This window comes from Triturus cristatus, chromosome 12 (assembly GCF_964204655.1).
Source record: "Triturus cristatus chromosome 12, aTriCri1.1, whole genome shotgun sequence".
In the NCBI taxonomy this organism is placed as follows: domain Eukaryota; kingdom Metazoa; phylum Chordata; class Amphibia; order Caudata; family Salamandridae; genus Triturus; species Triturus cristatus.
The window spans coordinates 430569601-430592683 of NC_140595.1; the positions used below are offsets into that span (position 1 = coordinate 430569601).

The 23083-nt window shown below is 42.3% G+C and overlaps 1 protein-coding gene across 1 annotated transcript in view; it reads left to right on the top strand.

Moving 5' to 3' along the window:
- LOC146776065 (polycystin-1-like protein 2) overlaps positions 1-23083 on the top strand; it is an 865077-nt gene that overhangs the window by 576446 nt on the left and 265548 nt on the right. The window contains exons 25-26 of the mRNA XM_085637447.1: positions 5338-5439; positions 7259-7437. Coding sequence (XP_085493573.1) covers positions 5338-5439; positions 7259-7437 — 281 coding nt within the window. The remainder of the gene's footprint in view (positions 1-5337; positions 5440-7258; positions 7438-23083) is intronic.

The window sequence follows — 23083 nt, forward strand, 5'->3', positions numbered from 1 at the left end:
TACATGAATAAATCAAGTTGTATGTTTAAGCTCATTTTAAGTAGTTTTAGGTGGTTAGATACTACTGAAACCCTTTATTAATACAACAGTTTCCCATATCTGTTGTAGTTTGCTGTATGGATGAACATGATAGAGTTAATCTGAAATGTGCTAGCGGTGTACACAGATCGATTACTAGTGGTGCATTATGTAAGCAAAAATTACAATCATTACAGCTGCTTAGAGTTATTTTCCTGTGAGGCCCTGTCATAATATGGATCTGTATGGCACAAAATATCCGCGATCCCAACGAGGCGGTCCATCATTTGCATGAGAGCAACTTTGACCCTGCACCACATCTTATGAAAGACACAGGCAAAAAAGCAGTTTTATGGCATGCTCTTTATGTGCCAATTAGGTGACAGAGAGTAATTTTCCCCTGAGAGTGCCGCTTGGTAGGTGGTACACAGTGCTTAATTTGAGCCTGTGGTTTCCGGTGCTCGGCACTGGCACTTAATTGTCAGCACCGGCGCTTATGACAGTCTGGCACATGGTGGCACTGTCTGCCTAATTTAGGTATGAGCATAACAACAGTTGTTTATTAATACAATGTACATTAACAATTACTAATGTGTGCCACCCAATCCATTCTTAGAACTTTGGGGGCCTGGAATCGTATAAATTGTCACACTTTTAAGAGTGTGATGGTTAGTAGTTGTGTTGGTACTGTAGTTGGCAGCGCTGGCAGGGGCAATAGATGGTGCAAGCTGCATTGTCCTCCTGACGAGGTCCTGGCCCTTATTTTGTACAAATTAAGCACTGATGGTACGGTGATTCCAGGAACCCTCCAGAGTATCCCTCACAGGTGACTTCAGTAATTAACTGCACCACCCACCTTTCAAGGACTTCAATCCCCTCCTCAAATACCCTCTAGTCTCTCTGTATTGAAAGACAAATCGCCAGTTTTAACTGTCAATCCACCTTTTAATGCTGCACTGTCCATACTACAGGCACACATTATCACCTGCACTTGGGCATCATATTTTTTTCTCCATAATAAGGTACTCTGTTCAGGTGTATGCAGAGCACAACCAATGAAATGTGCGCCGCGTTGCAGACTAGACCACGATGTGCAATCTGTAATTCAGCACCTGGAGGCTGCTAAATCCAAAATCCAGAGAATGTAGTCATTGCTCAGCATTTCACAAATTGTTTTCCACAACTTAGTATTTTCTGGCCAATCATTCTGTCTCTAGATCAACTTTACACACTCATATCAGCTTTGCTTGTGTGTTAGATTACTTCCCAATTTAAAAAACATGTTAATAGAAACTGAGTGAAGATAACAGCTAAACTGGAGATTAATCTGTTGTGTTAAATTATAGGGTCCTTGTACACAAAAATGGATGACTTGGAATGGGAGACTTTAAAAACAAAATTAGAGTTAAAACAATTTCCTGTGCAGTTTATACAAAGAAACAGAACAAAGTGAACAAATATCATTCAAAAAATAAAAGAACTAGAATTGAAACTCAGTTATTCATCCTATCCATCCTCTCAATGAGGACAGAATTGGAGAAAATTAAATATGATATTAATATATATATTTTTTTAAAGCTGACTATTCTTTAGGAAAACAGAAATCATGGTGAAAAAACTATTAACTGTACAACTACACAACACAAAAAAATGATTGGAATGAAAAAGAGTAAATGTATACTAGTTTACCTAAGCACTGTCACAACCCTTGCAATTCCAGCCAGAGGACATCAAGGTTAATCCCATCTTCTAGATCAGGATTCTCCAAAGTCGGTCCTGGAGTGCCGGATCCATGCCAGATTTATAAGGTGCAAAAAGGACAACTGATGGATAGAATGTTAAAAAATATCAAACTTTCACCCCAGTACAGAGATCTGAGCCTAAATCAATAGTTGTTTTGCTCCCCATGCCATTCCAGTTTGAACCCAGCCATATGCAAATCATTCTGGACCTTGTTCCCCATAGGAACATTCCAGCCCGAACTGCCAGGCCAGGTCCTCCCTGAACTGGAAACAAGCATCCTGGGACCGGTTTCTGGGTTTCATCCCTCATCAGCTAGGCTAACTTGACTCCAGTGGCATGGAGAGCATGGGACCCATGTCTGGGCGTACCTATCCCACTTGGGGTGACAAATGCAAAAAGAACAACTGATAGACAGAATGTTGAACAATGTCAAACTTTACCCCCAGTACAGAGATCTGGGCCTAAATCCATAGTTTTTTTGCTCCCCATGCCATTCCAGTTTGAAATTGGGGTGGTTGCATAGTGAGCAAAAGAACAATGAATTTAACCCTGATCTCTTGACCGGGGGTGAACGTTTGATTCATTCAGCATTCCGTCCATCAGTTCTTGCCGCAGCAGATTTTTAAGATAACTGCATTTATCTAAATAGGATCTGCTGAAAATCTGACATGGATCAGGACCTCCAGGACCGACTTTGGAGAACCCTGTGCTAGATGGTCCTCTTTTCTATATCACACTCCAGAACAGTAGGGAACAACTGATTCTGAACAGGGGAAGTGGGGTGTGGGATTAGAGAGAAAGAGAACATTTGTTTGCAGTAGGATGGCTGATAGAAGACCTAGACTGAATTACCTGAGATAGAAGATGGCACAACTTCATAGAGGTACAATAGGACCCAGTGTCAAGAGAGAGAACAAAAAAGAAAAAGGGTTCTTATAACAGGTAAGTATGGAAATACTTGATGCGGCTTACCAGGTGTGAGGCAAAGCATTGCTGCAACTAGCTCTCAGGCAAACACAGAAACTTACCAGAGTACCGAAGACGAGTAGCGCCCCTCACCACTGGAAACCTGAACCATATTCACTAAACCAAAAACGGAATTCCAAAGCCAGGTCTAAACAGGTTATTGACACAGCCAATCAGAGGGGATAACTGGAGCAAGGTAAAAAACTGGAGCGGACTCAAAATGCCAAAATTCTTCCTAAAACAAATACAGATTTCAGAAAAAGAAGTGGAAAAAGGAAGACCAAGGAAACAAACAAAGTGGAAAACATCAAATGTGTGGAAATGGAATTACAAACGCGAACTGTAATGTGACACCAGAGAATTGAAACAATCTATGTCGTCAGACAAGCTCTTCTGCATCCACTAACCCTTTAAAGTTCTCTGCTCTCTCTCCAGCCTGAAAGTCAATTACTCGTCCTGTGGAGGTTGGGGCTGTGTATATCAGACCCCGCCTGGAAGCTGCTGTACTCCATGATTGTAGTCTCTATTGCCTCTTTCTCCATTTACTTCATGAGTTGTGTTTCCTAACTCTCTTATGTGGTGTCTTACCTTGAAATCTGACTACTTGGATTGCTGTTTATTATTTATTAGTGGTGCAAAGCGAAAAACAAGTTAAACTGTGTGTTGCTGTGAATATAAATATAATTACCCATGTTCCTTGTGTGTGCTTCCTGTCACTGTAGCCATTTAATGCTAGACCGATAATAGTAATGCCACTTAATTCACTCAATGTAATGTGGATAATGTTCGATAGATGCACATATTTGAGATACAGGTGCTCTGCTGTTTAAGTGGCACAATTATTATGCAACTCAAACACACAAACTTTGGATATTTCCAGTTTTAGATGAAGAGCAAATGTTTGTGTTCTGGCAAAGCTAGAATACCATTCATGCTTAGACTGACACATTCATAATTCCTTAAAAGGTATAAAGGTTTTACATCAGAAAAATGCCATCCTCTCTCCACCTTGAAAGAAATATAAGCAAATCCTTGGCATGATTCTGCTTTCACTCTTATTAGCACTAATCTGAGGAGTACAGGCTGAAGCTATGAGAAACAGAATGGGGTTCAGACCAAGCAAAACCAAACAGGATGGAATCTTACAATGTAACCCTGAAAGAGGCCCTATGGACAGTCTCCTGTTTAGGTATATAACAATCCAAGTGAAACACAACTCTCCACCAGAAGCACTCTGTCTGGATATCAGCGGTTGGTATTTTAGCAAAGTACTAAGGCAGTGGATTAGGGAAATGCCCTCTGTACAAAGTCACAGCTATTCCAGCAATTGATTACAACTTTATGTATAATCTGTTCATTTGAGGCAGTGCAACAATTTACAGAGTTTTAATAGTTTTAATAGTACATGCCTTAGAAGCCATGATATGCCAGCTAAACCCATGTGGAATACAGTAAAATCATATCTTCACTACCAAGATTTTCTCCTCCGGAAATGTACACAGATATAGACTCTGATAGGCATGTCAGTTGTGTTAATTTAAAATTGACTGAAATATAATTTTGATCTTTATTGGAAAAGACAGACAATGAAAGGAATAATCAAGTTATAACTTTACAAACTAGCATCCTATCTAAGATTGAAAAAGGTTGAGTGGCAAGTGCATGGTGTGGATTGTGACTCAATTAAAAATGATCCATGTTCTGAATCCACGATCACCGCGGGGAACAATGATGGCGAATAGTAGGTGAATCTTCAATATTACACCCTTGATGAATATGTGAGTACAGGGGCATGCCACTACTTGTTCCTACAAAGCATAATAGAATAATACTAGGGCACTACTAAGTGCAGTAGGCTAAGCACTACAAGACACTATGCCTATGGGCTAAGCAAGTATGCATGTTTTTGTATGCCTTCCTTATGAAACTCACCAGCCTGGCAGGGGTAGATCTGGACTTAAACCAATAATAGGGGTTACATATTTGTCCCTATGAAAGACTAGGACCCTGTGGCCAGTGGACAGGCTAAAGCATGTCAACTATCCTGGAGATGTTTTGATAACAATATTCAAATATATATTGCTCTTAAACTATTCTGAAGGCACTCAAAACAAAGGGAAACTCGGGTATTTTTTAGCCTTATAGACATGGAAGGATAATAGCAAAAGTGCTCCCTCTGACAAAGTTGAGCCTATCCTGGTAATAGGGACTAGGGTGATAACCGATGAAGGAGCTTGTTACTATTATAGTGGGTGAGGGGCTTCAAAAACAAAAGAGTACTATTCAGTTACGGGTACACATTTCCCAACACTGGGATCTCTTTTGGGTTTTAGGATGTTTGTGGTCCATTTGATGTATTAAGGGGATGGTATCCTATAGCCCTATGTAAAAACATCTATTTCCCACCTTCCTCCCACATTTTCTGGATTCAAACGAATGCCATGCTCGCAAAGATATATGACTGCATGCAAAGATTTCCCCTCTCCCTCATACCTCCTCCACAAATATATATATAAATATACACCATAATGATAAAAAGACACGTGACTCTGGTGGTCCATTGAGGTTCACAAAACAGTGAAACAATCACTTATCTCATTGTTTTTTTAGGTGTCAATCACAGTCCTGGAAGACAATGACCCGTTTGCTCAGTATCGCTACTTCGTGACAGTTTATACAGGACATCGAAGAGGAGCAGCTACAACTTCCAAGGTATTGGTGTGTTGGCGATCCTGCAGAGTGTATACATATGGTTGTATACTATGTAATATTAGCTGGATTACTAAGTGCACACACACACACACATACACACACAGAGTAACATGGTGGTAAAGAACAAGAGCACAATTGGGAGTCAGGATAGCAATGAAAATCTGACTGACTAAAAAGGAGCAGCCTTAATGCCTAACATACCCTTTCCACTGCATATCAAGAGGCAGCCTTTACTGTGATTTTTTTTTACTGCACTCATAAAGCAGTATCCCAATCTGGGCAGTCTGGCAGCAGCAATGCATGGTAACATAGTGGAAGACCAATGCATAGCCAGAGGCAGTATCTCAAGAATTCCAGCCCTGGGGACCAATGACAAAGTCCAAGCAATGCAGATCTGATTCACTTAAAAGATTTCAGATGAGTATCATCCCACAGAAATAGACAGGTACAAGCATTGTTCATTTGAAAAAATGTGGAGATATTGTCTGTTAAATTCATGATATGTAAATCATTCTCAGATATACTCATCGTGGACATCTGGTCAACCTGGCAGGTTTTTTAACATTTAATTGATTGGTGGTAAAGAATAATTAACCTCCTAATTTCAATTAGTATTCTCATAAACATGTTTTCTATGTGATTAGAGGCCAACTTCTCCAAGTAAATCTAGATCAGTAGTTTAAACTATTATGGTTCTCTCTGATATTGATAACACTTTCAGGGTCAGGTCATTTAGTGTTTTCACATTGACACCTTTTTCAGTGCAATGTTTTTGTGCAGATCCTCATTCTTGGTCTTTTCAGCCACTAGAAGCACTCTTTCTTTCATATTAGTTCACCTGCACACCGTGGACATTTATTTCCCTGGGAGGGAAACAGAACAGTGGCCGCTACTCCGAAATGGGGAGGAGCGTCATCCCACATGAAAAATAAAATTATAATAGCGCCAGGTTATTATCATTGTATTTTCCCCTAGCAATCTCCAGGTGTGGGCAGGGTGTGGCTGGTCTGGGCTGCCCACAGAGCAGGGGAGGACTGGTGGCACTCGGCAAGTGCGCATGACTGCTTGGTCGGCCGTCTTGGGCCGGCCAAACAGTCCTGGTCACTGTGCATGTTCCCCATCAGGCTGTGATACAGAGCCTTGAAAGGAACATGCCCAGCCTCCCATTCTTGGAGTGAGCGCCGAGCCACGGCATTCAGACCAATCACAACGCTGCATTGCAGTGTTATGATTGGTTTAGGGAAAGGAGCCTGGGTGCTTTCTGTTCCTGCGTCTGCAAGGAGGACGGAAGAGAGGCGGCTGCCGGTAAGGGAAATTGTATTTCTTTATTTCTTCTTCATTTTTCTCTTTTTCTTTTTACCCCACCCCCGGCCCCCCCTTCCCCCGCCACACCACTGATGCCTGGTAACAGCCGCTACTGAAACAGAACAGTACAGCCATGCTGTTTCAGAGGGACACATTCTCGATTGTAGGAGGACTGCTCTGTCCCACAGTCTCCCTGAAATTAATGTCTACAATTTAATCTTTCTCCGTTAACGTTTGGATCTGTTTGCTTCGTTTGCTATAAGATTTTACGGTGACCATCAGACAAAATCCAAATAATGTTAACACTGCATAAGTGGTCCCATAGACATTTAAGCAGAAGATACACACATTTGTTCTACGAGTAATGTGGTTGGTGGGTTTTGTTAACATGAGTCAGACGTATATATGCACTATGATGAATAGCAATTAGGGAATATAAAACAGTTGCAAATTTATATAAATTAAAGTTACAGGCTTATCGTAAATTATATTTTATACCCATTTACATTTCTAGGTGACTATAACCCTCTACGGCTCAGAAGGCGAGAGTGAGCCTCACCACCTCTATGATCCAGAAAAGCCAGTATTTGAACGTGGAGGGGTGGACATTTTTGTTCTTTCCACTTTCTTTCCACTTGGGGATCTGCAGAGTATCAGACTGTGGCATGACAATTCGGGTGAACGTCCATCGTGGTAAGCAAGACATAGCTCTGATAAATATAGTAAAATCTCAAAGTGCATATAGCTTACAACAAGGAATAGGTTTGAGATCATGTGAAATCTACTCCTCAGCTCACAGCACAGAACTGATATGCCATTGTTTAATGACACTGATTACAGGAGAAATGGCCAAATTCATATATCTGACTAGATATGTGATCCTTTCTAGAGTAATATAGGCACATTCCTTTAGACCAGTATCATGTGTTCGAAACTTAAGTGCCTCATAGTATATTGATATGTCACCTTGATAATAGCTCATTGAGGTACCATATCAAATTGCCCCTTGAAACCTGATGGCAGTGTTCAGTGACTTTATGTACACTAATGATGAATATGATAGGGCTGGCCCTTTGTGATTGATTTGATTACTAATACTCTTCACTCCTATTGCATAGTACAGAGGCAGTATCATTGTTTGGGAAGTGGCTAAAATGTATTTGCTGCTTTAAGATCGAGATAGTTTTTCCGTTACTGTATCTACGCCTGAGGAGATGCTGACCATTGGATGCATTATAATGGTGCCCAAGCTAAGTGGATGGCTTGAATTAGTTTCGTTGATTTGACATGTGTTAGGTTTTAATGATATTATATTGTTATGTAGATATATGTATATGTGTATTTAATAAAGAGTGGTGGTCACCGCAATGTAGGTGTGGTTCTGACAGTGTTTCCATCGAAAGACCTCTTTTGATTAACTATTCACACAGTGGACAGATTTGTATGAAAACTGGCAATCTACTAACTCGGTCAGATAAAGTTCAGCATACTAAGCATCAAGTGAACCACCCACAGGAATAAAATGAAAGGGGAATGAAAAAGCAAGTGTGTTTTAAATCCATTAGGAAATTTTGCTCATATCTACAGCCCGTACCGTTGAGTGGATTTACACCAAACTTTGCATGAACATAGAACTTCATTCAGAAAGAGTAGTTTCATTGGTTTGGTATAAATCATTTCAGTTGTTTTTGGGATATGGGAGTGTTCCAAACAGGATTTAAGGGGTTAACACTTTTATAAATCACTGATGGTTGTGACTCATGAATGCTTCATTTTATGGGAGTTAAAAAACAAAATTTTTGGGTAAGGGAGCCCTTTCTCACGCCTTCACTTTCGGATCTGCGGCGTCATAGTTGGTACTATCTATTCTAAAGATATGATTGACTACCGCCAGAGAAAAAATACTTAGGTGGCAGCCATTACAGCGCTAATGATGCAGTCCCTGTTTTCTGCATTTAAACATGAAATGGCCTACAATGGGCAGGATTGGCACACCTCGTCCACAAGCGGGGAACTTCAAAGGGCCTCCCTTAGGTTAAAATCAAAACAACTGGAAAAAGATGTGGGCTTCACAACTCAGGAATTGCCTACAACTAAAATGGGAGCTGCTATATTTGAAGCGTGTTTTTTCTAAATTCTATACTCAACTACAATATTCTACACTCTTAAATACCCCAATGCATATGTTTAGGTCTCGCCTGAACCAGCGCATGCGCTGGTCTGGCGAGACTTTTTGAGAGGGCTCCAAAAAGTGCTACCAGGCCAGCCTAGACCTACAGTGCATGTGCGCGGCTGCGCGCACCGCGCTTGACGCTAGTACGATCACTTTCGCGGCCGCACAGCCGCTTGGCATAGCCAATAGGTCTCGCTTTTGGGACCTTATAAGTATTTAGTTATGCAACTGTTGCATGGCTAAACACTTATAAGGTCCCAAAGGCGAGACCTATTGGCTATGCCAATGCTTGTTTTTTATTGCAGACAGCCAAACAATGCATTCCAGAACTTCACTTCCGATTTTCAATGAACATTTCCCTGTTTTAAAATCACTCTTTTCAAGCTAACTACCAATAAATAACCATGTACTATAACAGTACATTCCCTTGGAATGCTGAGGGCAGTCACCCTGGATAAGCTGTCAGCAATGGGGCTTACCTGGGAGACAAAAAGCGTGAGGTATTTGGGAATCAGAACTGCACACAGGGAGCCTGACTTTACAGACCTGAACATAGGGAGGGTGGTGAAGAGTCTAGGACCAACGATCTAGTTCTGAAAGACACTTCCCCTAATAATGATGGGCAGGGTGGCTCTGGTAAAAATGGTGTTGCTCCTGAGGTACCTTTAAACTCTGCAGGGCTCACTATACGAGATCCCACACTCACTCTACATTAATATAGACTGGCTGATTACAGAACTATTCTGGGTGGATAAACAGATGTGGTTAAAAAACCTGGCTCCGGAGGGCCTGCAGATGCCCGACATGGAGTTATACTACATAGTGCCTGACTTAAAACACGCGATCCATTGGTTTGACCCAGACGACAACTGGGAAAAATAACTGCTTAGGAACTCTTGTGATACAGAGCCATTTACCACTCTGTTGATGAGGGGGGCTTGAGTGCCACTAGATGCACCGTATGTGGTGTGATTGACTTGCAGAATTTGAGATTGGGTAGTATAAAAGGTGATCAAATGTGCGCCATATACGCCTGATCTTCCTATTTGGGCACAACAACAATTTGTAAAAATGGCAAATGCCATGTCAGTTCAGCAATAGTTGAGAGGTGGCTGCAACCTCTTGGGGAACCTTTATACAGAAGGATGATTAATCACAAGACAGGAAGCCACTGAGACCCTCACACTGGGGCTCGGACAATATCTGTAGTATGCTAAACTCTTGGCCATGGTGCATGAGCTATGGTCATGCTTCCCGGCGACTCTGCCCCATCGCATACCCAAGTGGCAATGTTGGCATTGGTGGGAGATAGGCAACGAATAGGACACGTCACAACGCAAACATTTACAACGCATGCCTTTACAACACGGTTTTTAAATCGCAACATCCATTACAACCCATGATTTTACAACGCATGCCATCACAATGCATTTTTAGAAACTACATTTACAACGCATTCCATTACAACGCATAATACTTTTGGGGCAATAGTAGGGGAAATGTTGGTTAGTGTAGGGGTAAAAATTACTATTCCCACTACAGTGAGTGCACTTAGGGTAAGTGTTGGATAGCGTAGGGGTAACAATTACTATTCCCACTCCAGTGACTGCAACAGTAGGGTAAGTGTTGGATAGTGAACCCTACATATATATATATATATATATACTCTAAATACATCAGATGATTACCTTGGATGTGTGCACTCAGGCTCACTCACACATCACAAAGTCAATACTCAAAGAAAACACCTCAGATGATTATAGCCATTGGAAACTGAAGGTTCGCCCTGACAGTCACGCATCACAGTGACTTTTATAGCCACTGGAAACTGAATATGCACACACAAACAGCAACGCATCACAATGGCACTAATCAAAAACAAGATACATCACCGGCTGCAAACTTCATCTTGGACCACTCCAGACTGGGGAATTCACAGCCGGAGACAAGAGACACAGCAAACCCGGGAACTGCTGCACTGAAAATGCATCCACCATTCAGGCTCAAATAATCCTGGTCTCTAAGTCAACAAGCCCCTACTTTATAATATCAAAACACACTAGAAGGTTCGAGAGGCTTTCCTTTCGCGCCAAGGAAACTTACTGGAATTGGCCACCTTCCATGCAAGCATTCCGAAGGCAAAAGGAGTTCCCACATTCCCTCTGCATTCTCACATGTTCCAGCCTTTATCTTAACAAAGCTTACGAAAGCCTCCGGCAGTACATTCAACAATCTCCTCTCCAAAAACAAAGCAACCTTGAACGTGAATAACCCAAACATCTTGAGCACTCAGGGGGCCTGCCTGTGCGCGCTAAAAGCTCTAGCAAGACAGAGTCATAATTCAAGATGACATGAGGGCATCTCAAAGCCAATAGTAAGAACTTCATAATACCTCCCAATGTACAACACAATGCACATTTTTGCACCACTGCCTATAGCATCACATACTTCATCTCTCAATGTACAACATAATGCACATTTGTGTACCACTGCTCATAATACTGCACTTCGAGACCAAAAAGTACATTCCGCACCTTTCTCTCTCTCATGCTTTCAAATGCACATCCCACACGTTAGTTACATTAGAATTCATTTGTTGATGGTACCATACTAATTTCAGGAATTGTGGTGTGTTCTAAGGTGATTTTACCTTGTGAAAAACCTTCTGCTGGGATATCATGAACCATGTTTGAGAGAAAACTGAAGCTAAAATTAGAGAATATTTTCTGTAAATTCACATTATCTTTCTCAGTCATGTGAGAATGAAGTCTGTCATTCTCAGTAAATCATGTACATCCAACAAGGGCAGAGACTGTCAGTTGATTCCTTTGTGTTCTACCGCAGCTTCCCAGAGTGTTCTAAAGAACAACTAGAGCGCTAACAGACCTACTTATGACAAAAGTATGGCACATCTAAAGCCATCTTAATTGGAATAAACTGGTAACACTTAAAACATTTAATTTAAAAAGGAACAAAATGATGTGGTTCATTTTGTCATAGAAATTATGGTTAGTGCTGTAGAAAGAAAAATTAGGACATGTTTCAAGTGTGATCTCAAATATCTTCCTGTTATATTTCAACTGGAGCAGCCTGTCAGTTGATGCCTTTGTGTTCTACTGCAGCTTCCCAGAGTGTTCTAAAGAACAACTAGAGCGCTAACAGCCTTACTTATGACAAAAGTATGGCACACCTGAAGCCATCTTGCTTGGAATAAACTGGTAACACTTAAAACATTTAAATTAAAAAGGAACAAAATGATGGGGTGTATTTTGTCATAGACATTATGGTTAGTGTTGTAGAAAGAAAAATTAGGACATGTTTCAAGTGTGATCTCAAATATCTTCCTGTTATATTTCAACAGGAGCAGCCTGTCAGTTGATGCCTTTGTGTTCTACTGCAGCTTCCCAGAGTGTTCTAAAGAACAACTAGAGCGCTAACAGCCTTACTTATGACAAAAGTATGGCACACCTGAAGCCATCTTGATTGGAATAAACTGGTAACACTTAAAACATTTAAATTAAAAAGGAACAAAATGATGGGGTTCATTTTGTCATAGAAATTATGGTTATTGCTGTAGAAAGGCAAATTAGGACATGTTTCAAGTGTGATCTCAAATAACTTCCTGTTATATTTCAACAGGAGCAGCCTGTCAGTTGATGCCTTTGTGTTCTACTGCAGCTTCCCAGAGTGTTCTACAGAACAACTAGAGCGCTAACAGCCTTAATTATGACAAACGTATGGCACACCTGAAGCCATCTTGATTGGAATAAAATGGTAACACTTAAAACATTTAATTTAAAAAGGAACAAAATGAGGGGGTTCATTTTGCCATAGAAATTATGGTTAGTGCTGTAGAAAGAAAAATTAGGACATGTTTTAAGTGTGATCTCAAATATCTTCCTGTTATATTTCAACAGGAGCAGCCTGTCAGCTGATGCCTTTGTGTTCTACTGCAGCTTCCCAGAGTGCTCTAAAGAACAACTAGAGAGCTAACAGTCTTACTTATGAAACAATTATGGCACACCTGAAGCTATCTTGATTGGAATAGACTGGTAACACTTAAAACATTTAATTTAAAAAGGAACAACATGAGGGGGTTATTTTTGCCATAGAAATTATGGTTAGTGCTGTAGAAAGAAAAATTAGGACATGTTTTAAGTGAGATCTCAAATATCTCCTGTTATATTTCAACAGGAGCAGCCTGTCAGTTGATGCCTTTGTGTTCTACTGCATCTTCCCAGAGTGTTCTAAAGAACAACTAGAGAGCTAACAGTCTTACTTATGAAACAATTATGGCACACCTCAAGCCATCTTGATGGGAAGAGACTGGTAACACTTAAAACATTTAATTTAAAAAGGAACAAAATGAGGGGGTTCTTTTTGCCATAGAAATTATGGTTAGTGCTGGAGAAAGAACATTTAGGGCATGTTTTAAGTAAGATCTCAAATCCTCTTCTATTTCATTAGAAAATTCTGACATGCAGACTGAAACAATCACTTTCAATACCAGCAGTAGACTTCCAGTTAACTCCCTGGTGAGCAGTAGCTTTACTACATTGATCTAATGAACAACTAGAGTGCTAACATTCTGAATTTATGGCAAATGTGTGACACATCTGAATGCCTACTTGATGGAATCAAAGTAAGAGACTGAAAGCATTTCCTACTGAGGAGACTGTAGTAAATGAGGAAATTAGGAAACTTCATAACAAATAAGTCTCCCAAGATGGCCACCAGAGAAAAAAGAGCCCAAATGTAGCACAAATTTCACCCAGATGTAGCCTACATATAGCCCAATGACAGAAGTGTGCAAAACACTTTGTATTTTTAGTTTTTCTGCAGTTTTATATAGTGCAGACTGGTCAGGTATTGGAGCGTTACATCTTACTTGGACCCCTTATTGCGAATTTTGCACGAAGTACATGAGATTGATCTTGCGAAACATTGAACTTTATGATTCTGTTAACCTGAAGTTGCTCTGAACTGGGCTTTGTAACACCCATTTTTACCTACTGGTTTTATTTAATTCTCACTGTATTGTATTAGGAATGAGGATTTACTGTTTTTATGTACACTTTTATGATCTATGTTTCTAAATCAGATCGAATAAAGTTTAATGAATTCTATGGCAGGACGGAGGCGAGGATTATGCATATCTTTCCTCACTTTATCTGCATAGCTGTTCAAAGAAAACGTAACACAACAATCATTAAACAAAAGACTACACAACCCATGAACCATTAGGGGGGTAATCTCAAAGGCATTTATAGTCCAATCATATCACAGTCCATCGTATATAATATTGTGACGTCCCTTCCGCTTCCTCTTTCTTCACTGCTCGTCAGTTAAGTGCCTTCCTTACATTCTTGGCTTAATCTGACGTTGTTGCTGTTTGTATAGCGGTGTCTTGTGCACGTTATTAGCATTATTGCCTTGGTATTGTTTCATATTCCCTGCGCAGCAGGCTCTTGCCTGAGAGCGTTCTCCCCCACGCAGTTTCTCCCGCTGTGCGCTCTGCGCGTGGTGAGATCCTGTCAGGCGCGTCTGGTCCGAGTGAGGCAGCTCCGTCGAGCGCTCCCGCTGGTCTTTACGTGCGTTTGGGAATCTGGTCACTCCTTTAGTGTCCGCTTGATTCCCGACCAACCCCCCGCCTAATTTTGACACCGCTACGTGGTGATTTCCCCACACGGCCACGTTAGTGACCATCGCCACCTGGTGGTGGTAATTGGTATTGCGCCTCAGTCTATTCTTATAACAGCTACGGGAAAGCCCAGCTGTTGGAGCACCGGCGAGCTGCCTTAAGGATTTTAAGGGCATTTGTTCTGTGCTCACACCCTCTGCTATCATGTCTTCTCCAGAAGACCATTTTTACTCCTCCTACCAGGAAGTGGAGGAGGAATTGCCACCCAACTTCTCCCTCCAGCAGTGGACCAAGCCCTCAATCTGGCTATTTCTAGGGCGCTGGCTCCTCTTAGGGATCAGGTTGATAAACTGGCGAAAAGCATCCCTGGGGTGTTCAGCGACCCAGATCTGGTGGTGGCGGGTCCCAGTAGCTCCCAGATGGGGAATAAAAGGGCAGTTAAGCACAACGCGGGGCACTTGGATGGGTTTGATAAACTTACGGAGACCTTCCTCAAGAATGTGCAAATGCTAAAACATGCACCCTGCCGGGAGGAGGAGGAGTCCGGAGAAAATTGCGACGCTGTCACCACTATTGTAGACAACAACGGCGGGTTTCCCTTAGAGGGAGAGGGTGTATCGGAGGACGATTTCTCCTCCGATAAGGATAAGGACTCGGGGCGTCCCTGGCATCCAGAGTTCCACTCCTCTCAGTCCCGGGTTGGGGACGGGGTCCACTCGGACATGTTCGAGCCTACCCAAATTTACCATCCTAGGTCGGCAGAGTGGACCCCTGACACCAAAGTGGTAGAGTATGTGGTGGGGAAAATCCATCAACCCCTTGAAAGGGAGGTCAGGAATAGGATGAGGGGAGAATGCCCCAGGCCCTCACTGAAGGGGAAGGTGGCACACACACCTGAAATTGATGAGAAACTATGTACCTTTTTCTCCAAGTATATGAGGGATCCCAAGAAAGGAATTGATAGGTCTTGGACGTGGTGGGGCCCTTGACCCAAATTATTCAATTGGCGGAGCATTCAAAAGAGTCAGGATTCCCTTTGTCAACGAATATTGTGGCTGGTTGGGCACACTACCCTAAACCTTAAAACACTACCCCCTCCACTACCCAAACATCACTGCACTACCCTAAACCCTAAAACACTACCCCGAGCACGACACCCTATACTACCCAAACATAACTGCACTACCCTAAACCTTAAAACACTACCACCAGCACGACTTCCTACACTACCCAAACACCACTGCACTACCCTAAATCTACCCCAGCACAACCCCCTACACTACACAAACACCACTGCACTACCCTAAACCCTAAAACACTACCCCAGCATGACCCCCTTCAGTACACAAACACCAATGCACTGCCTTAAACCCTAAAACACTACCCCAGCATGACCCCCTACAATACACAAACACCACTGCACTACCCTAAACACTAAATCTACCCCCAGCATGACCCCCTACACTACACAAACACCACTGCACTACCCTAAACGCTAAAACACTACCCCCAGTACGACCCCCTTCACTACCTAAACACAACTGCACTACCCTAAACCCTAAAACACTACCCCCAGCATGACCCCCTTCACTACCCAAACACCACTGCACTACCCTAAACCCTAAAACACTAGAACCCAGCACAACCCCTACAGTACACAAACACCACTGCACTACCCTAAACCCTAAAACACTACCCCTACACTACACAAACACCACTGCACTACACTAAACCCTAAAACACTACCCCCAGCACTACCCCTACACTACACAAACACCACTGCACTACACTAAACCCTAAAACATTACCCCAGCACTACCCCCTACACTACCCAAACACCACTGCACTACCATAAACCCTAAAACACTACCCCAGCACAACCCCCTACACTACCCAAACACCACTGCACTACCCTAAACCCTAAATCTACCCAAGAAAGACTCCCTACACTACCCAAACGCCACTGCACTACCCTAAACCATAAAACAGTACCCCAGCATGACCCCGTTCAGTACACAAACACCACTTCAATACCCTAAACCCTAAACACTACCACCAGCATGACCCCCTACACTACTCAAACACCACTGCACTACCCAAAACCCTAAAACACTACACCCAGCACAACCCCCTACACTACTGCACTACCCTAAACTCTAAAACACTACCCCAGCACGACCTCCTACACTAGCTAAACACCACTGTACTACCCTAAACCCTAAAACACTACCCCCAGCATGACCCCCTACACTACTCAAACACCACTGCACTACCCTAAACCCTAGAAAAAAAAACACCCCATGCCCAATCCCCCTTACCTCTCACTCCTCGTGGTTCCTTTCTCCTCGTCGTTCCTGCTTCACGTCGTCTCTGAGGGGCGGTGCACATCGTTGTGAGGAAGCGGAACAGCCTCTGTTTCCTTACAACAACGTGGATCGTCTACATGTTTTTTAGAACGCATGGTCATTTATCATACATACCTTTACAATAAAATTTGTTGTAAAGGCATGCGTGGTAAATGACCATGCGTTCTAAAAAATTGTGTAGTAATGACTTTGCGATGTACAATGCATGCATGGTAATGCATGCGTTGTAATGGTATCGCAATGTTAAAAAGTCGTTGTAACAGCTGTTTACCGATCGAAGCTGGCCCCTGTTCTTCAGTGAGACATTTATTTGATTAATTAGGAGGGAGGAATGTGGTTTTTTTTTACCGAAAAGTGCATTCCCAGCTGTTGTATTGTGAAAGTGTCCGCGTGGCCTGGTTTCACTTCCGATGAGAAAGTGGAAGAGTCTGTTTGGATCTGAAGGAGTTCTGTTGTTGGACGGGGCCGGCGCGACACGTCATCAGATAACATAGCTAATGGAAAGCGTCCTCCCTGAAGTGTGGAACAGTGCCATGAGAGGTCAATGAGTGTGCGTCTCACCGCAGTATGACCGTACCGCGTGACCCATGTGCCGCCTCCAGGGTACGGGAGGCAGAAGCGGCAATGCAGGTCCTCTTGAAGACCGTTGTAGCACTAATTCTACATTTTGGTACTAGGGCATTTTACTTTGTTGTTCGTGCCAAATACAAAGAGAAGATCCTATGTTATTCAGTGCCCTCGTTACCTTTTTTGTGGGTTGTAGTGCTTGTCACCTCACTCCCCCGCCGGTGTACACGACTGGGCACCTCACCTCCTGTGCCATCTGCAGGGCCTCTGCGCTCGGGTTAACTGGCTTCTGTTTCTGGAGTGGCAACATAAACAGTTGCTCCCAAAGGACTAGCCTGAACACTTAACTGAATATCTCCTCTCCATCATTTCACAGAAATTCTTCCCTAGCTCTCCCACGTCGAAGAGGACGTCATAATAGCACGGCTCCGCTCGCGACACTGTATGACGTCATCGGAGCCATAAGAGGACCTCGTAGGCATGCTGACGTCAGCTCCACCCATTTTTTCTGTGCCACCGAGGTAAACAGGCAGACCCAGACATTTTCACATGTATACATAGTATAATAAATATATATATATATTCACTGAAAAAACCATAGGTTTCAGGCACGTTATAGTTAGAAATTAGAATTTAAAACACCTTAGAAATTCACTGAAAAAAACATAGGTTTCAGGGGCGTTATAGTTAGTTGGACATTTCACTCATAAAAAACCATAGAAAGTCCCCCGTTATAGTTAGTTCAGCTAACTATAACTCGCGCGCCCACAATGCACTGCTGATGATGTCACATATTACATCACTGATGACATGGTCAGTGACATCACTCGTGACATCACTGATGACATCTCAAATGACATCACTGATGACATCATCCAGTGAATGTGTGTTTTTCTGAAAATTAAATATGTTTTATATATGTATATCTCAAGGTCGATGGAAGAATAAATGGGTATATAAGTGTCTAAATGGATGATTTGTTTTTTGTAAAATTGATTGTATAACTGACTGATTAAGTGTATCTTAGTGAATACATGGGTTAATGAGTAATGGTTTAAATATGTAAATATCTGTATCAGTCTCTCACTTTGTGTATAAGTGGCTGCATGGGTTGGTGAGTAGCTACATGAGTGTCTATATGGGTTATTAGTTGGCTTTTTGATTATCAGTATGAGTGTCTGAGTGTCTGTATGGTTCGGTGGGGGTATTACTTAGTGCACAGATGCATGAATGAGTGATTCACTGTATGTGTTGAAGACAGCATGTGTGCAGGACTGTATAGGTGGATGAGTGTGTGCATGGGTGTGTTAGTGAGTGAATGACTGTCTCAATAGTGTCTTTATGAGTAACTACATATGTTTTAAACTAGTATATGTGAGTATTGGTGTATATAAGTGAGTATATGTGAGAGTGAGAGATTGGAAGAGTTCCTGTACAAATAAGTAGGTGTTTCTATAAGTGATTGTTTAAGAGAGTAAGTATGTGTACGTTTCTGTAGAAGTAAGTGTGGTAGTGTGTGCATAACTGTATATGCAAGTAAATGGATGTTTGATACTTTGTTTGCATGTGTGACTATGTGTGTGAGTAACTCTATGGATGAGTGGCGGTGTGTAACAGGATGTATAGGTGTATGAGTATATATGATGAGTGGGTACATGTATGAGTGACTGTATAGGGACTGTTGGTGAATGAGTGAATGTGTGTGTAGATCTTGGAATTACTGAATAGGTGTAGTAATTGGTATTGGTATGTCCATTGTTTTGAAAATGTTAGTTTATATTTTTGAGTGTGTGTATATCAAAGGTTATATTAGGGTGAGAGGAGGTCTGCCACTCTATCACAAGGATTATGTCATCAGTGATGTCATCAGTGATGTCATTTCAGATGTCATCAGTGATGTCATGAGTGATGTCACTGACCATGTCATGAGTGATGTAATATGTGACGTCATCAGCAGTGCATTGCGGGCGCGCAAGTTATAGTTAGCTGAATTAACTATAACGGGGGAATTTCTATGGTTTTGTACGAGTGAAATGTCCAACTAACTATAACGCCCCTGAAACCTATGTTTTTTTCAGTGAATATACATACACACACACACACATATATACTCAAGCTCAATTCCACCAGCTGCTACTGAACTCTGGAAGACAGGTGCTACCATGAAGTGAGGGTGTACCCACTGAGATAATGTGCAACAGCAAACAGATTACATCACTTGTGGGGCAACTTGCAATATTTTATTCACAGCCGACACCTTTCGGTTCGTTACCTTTATCAATGCCGGTAATTTTATGGAAATCAACACTAGTTGTACGATGTTTTAAAAGTCCCAGGAGTCACACTCATTGGATAAGAGAGCGACCAATGAGAGGAGGCTTGAAGCCACCTCACTTATTGTTGTTTCTAGACGGCCATACTAACATGACAGTTCTAAGGATACTTGTGCTCACATTTCTCAGTTGATATAGAACATAATGTCCAGTATACCATACATCTCCAAATGGGCATGTACACAACGTATAAAGTTCTTGAAGGTCACATATATGGCCATATTGTTGCAGCCACTCCACTTTATATCATCCAAGCTGGGCTGCCACAATGCTCCTAAAATCTTGTGTCACTCCACTTTGATGCACCTCGTCAAGCTGCACCACAGGGAATCTATCCATTGGTGTCGATCAAATTATCCGACGTCCATTAGCATGTATTGTTTACGGCCTACTTGGTCAACAGGGAGTGCCCGGCTGTGGTGGTTCTGGCAAGCTGTAAAAATTAATTCAAACTCAATTCCACCAGCTGCTGCTGAACTCTTGAAGATGGGTGCTACCATGAAGTGAGGGTGGACCCACTGAGATAAAGTCTAACGGCAAGTAAGTCATACTTTTAGACAAACTTCCTTATGACTTAAATGCACACAATAAACATTCAACAGAAAAATAGTCGGAGCCCTGCATGTGGAAGTTTTATATGGAAGAATGTAATTTATGTTATTCAGATCAGAGCGCTCCTGCTGTGCAAGAGTGCCCTCTGTACGGAAGCCAGCTTAACTGAAATTGCAAGGGCCCGCCAATCTATTTAGCAAGGAAGGGGCATCCACTGGCATTAAGCCACTGTTTGTCAAAAATAAAAGTTATTCCATCTTCTTTTTTTAATTATCTTCCCCTCTCCCATTCCTCAACAGATATTATTCAATTGGTTACTCACCAAGGTGCCACATACCTTGCCAATAACTGTGGCTTTGGAGTTGTTTCATTCCTAATTTGTTGACCCTCTGGAAATAAATGCACAATGAATTCTCCCAACACTGCGGTTTCCCAGATATTCAATTACTTATCTGTTATCCTAAGCTACATATTGATTTACAGACCAAGGTCTACTTCAAAAAATGGACTTTAACCTATTGCAACCTAGACTGAGGAAATCAGATATAATATCCGCTTTCAGTATATTTACATTAGTAGCTTTAGACTCAGGTAGTTTGGCAACCTCAGTTCTTATCTTTATGAGTTTATATTAAAAATAACAGTCAATATGTACCTATTGTATAAAGATGGAGTGGGAAGAAGCATGTCTCTGATTATTTTAAATTAAGATAGCGTAGTATTTTTTATCTTGCTCTGTTTTATTTTGATAAATGTTCTGATATATGTGTATCGCACAACTGCGATAAGTGTTGAAATTTCCCTGCACCTCCTTGCGTGCGTGGTCATAGAGGTGCGATTGGAGGTTATCCTGAGTGGAAAGAATTGGGAGTGGTACTTAAAGGCCAGAGAAAATCTCTATTTGTACCATAGCGTATTGTCACTGCTGTGTATAAAATGTTTTTAAAGGATAATTGTAGGCTGGGTCCTTTAACATAGGTGGTGCCTCTCAAAGTAGCTTTGCAGCTTTTGTCATATAAACATTGGTTATTTCGAATCCTGGTTGTGCAGAGCAGAAGGACTCGGATGAGACCACAGAATTAGTGTGTCTTGAGGTAAGGCCCATTTGCACAGGTCAGTTGAGGAAATGCATGGGTTGTGGTGCTTTGCAGATGGGAGTCACAGGAGAGAAAATGGAGAGAAGACCTGCCCTTGGCCCTGGATGAGTCCCCGTTTACTCAAAGAGGTGATTGGGATGGGAGTGAGGCCCAACTCTCTTGGACAAGGTGGTGAGAAGATGGTAGATGACTGTCTACTGGGGTTAATGCTGAGACCCAAAGCTGAGAAATCTAACAGTATGGTTGTAGACCTAGGGCCTGACTACAAGTTTGGCAGTCCATCGGACTGCCAAACTCGTGGTGGCGTGGCGGGAACTGCCGCACTGGTGATCCGACTGCTGCATTACGAGAGCGGCAGTCCCACTGCCACAGGACCGCCGCGACCACCAGGGATCCATTATCTCTCGGCTGTGACGCAGCGGTCAGGCACAGCAATATGCTGACGGTGCCTCTGCGGCACTGGCAAGCATATTATGAGTTTCCTCACAGCCACAGTTTTCATGGTGGAGAGCCTGCCATGAAAACCGTGGTGGTGAGGAAACTAAGGGGGCCCAACAGGGTGCCCTGAGGCCTCTGGGCAAGGGAATGCATGCAGGGGGGCAAATGATGCTCCCCCTGTCTGCATGCACCCCTAGTTCCTGCACGTCATGGACTTCACAGTCCATGTAGTACAGGAATCTGCTTTGGCGCTCCCATTTCGATGCCTTTCTAACAGGCAATGCCGTGGGACCGCCAGAGCACTGCCCGCCAGAGCACAAATGAACTTGTAATCTGTCTGGGGGTGTGAGGACAAGCTTGGCTATGTGGGAGCGGGGCAGTGGCGTGCCGGCCCGCTCCCACACTGCCAAACTCGTAATCAGACCCTCAGTAATGATCCTCGCCAAATGGGCTATAGTCATTAAATGGAAATCCCCTCAGTGTCAGCAGTAGCCGGGGAACTGCGATCTATACAAAGGGCAAAAACTGAAGATGCCTTTGGTACAAAGCTGGATAACCCAAAGCAGTACTGGGTTCGGTCGCTTTACTGTTAGCACCAGCCCTAAGTCTGATGACAAACTGGTTCATTTATATGTCAGTGAGCCATAAATATGCAATATTGTTTTACTGTGTAACACCTGATCCCTTGCAGTTTGAATTTATCATTGGCTGAACTGAGAGAATCACCAGGCAGTATTCATACCACAGTGATAGACTCACATTTTTAAGTTTGTACTTACATTCTCCCTACGCTTGTTGCGGTATTTATTTATTATGAGTTGATTCTACTGTTATTATTGTACTTTTCAAATAATATCACACTACATGCATAAAGATCGTCGAACTGAACACAGCTCAACATAAAAGATTTAGCATGTTAAACCTGCCTTGTATAGTGATAATAACTAATAAAGGAAAAGGTGGTTAAGTACTATGCTAGTTGTCAGATGTCAAGATTTCCGTCTTGATGGCATTTAGTTGCAGACTGTGAGGAGCTAAGCTCCCAGCATGAATGTATCAGAGTCGGATGAGTGCTGTAGATTCATGATGATCCAAATGTTGTCTTTGTATTAAATCAGGGTCGCAAGAAAGGATCTGGAGAGGAAGAAGTCCTGAGCCACATGTTCAACAGG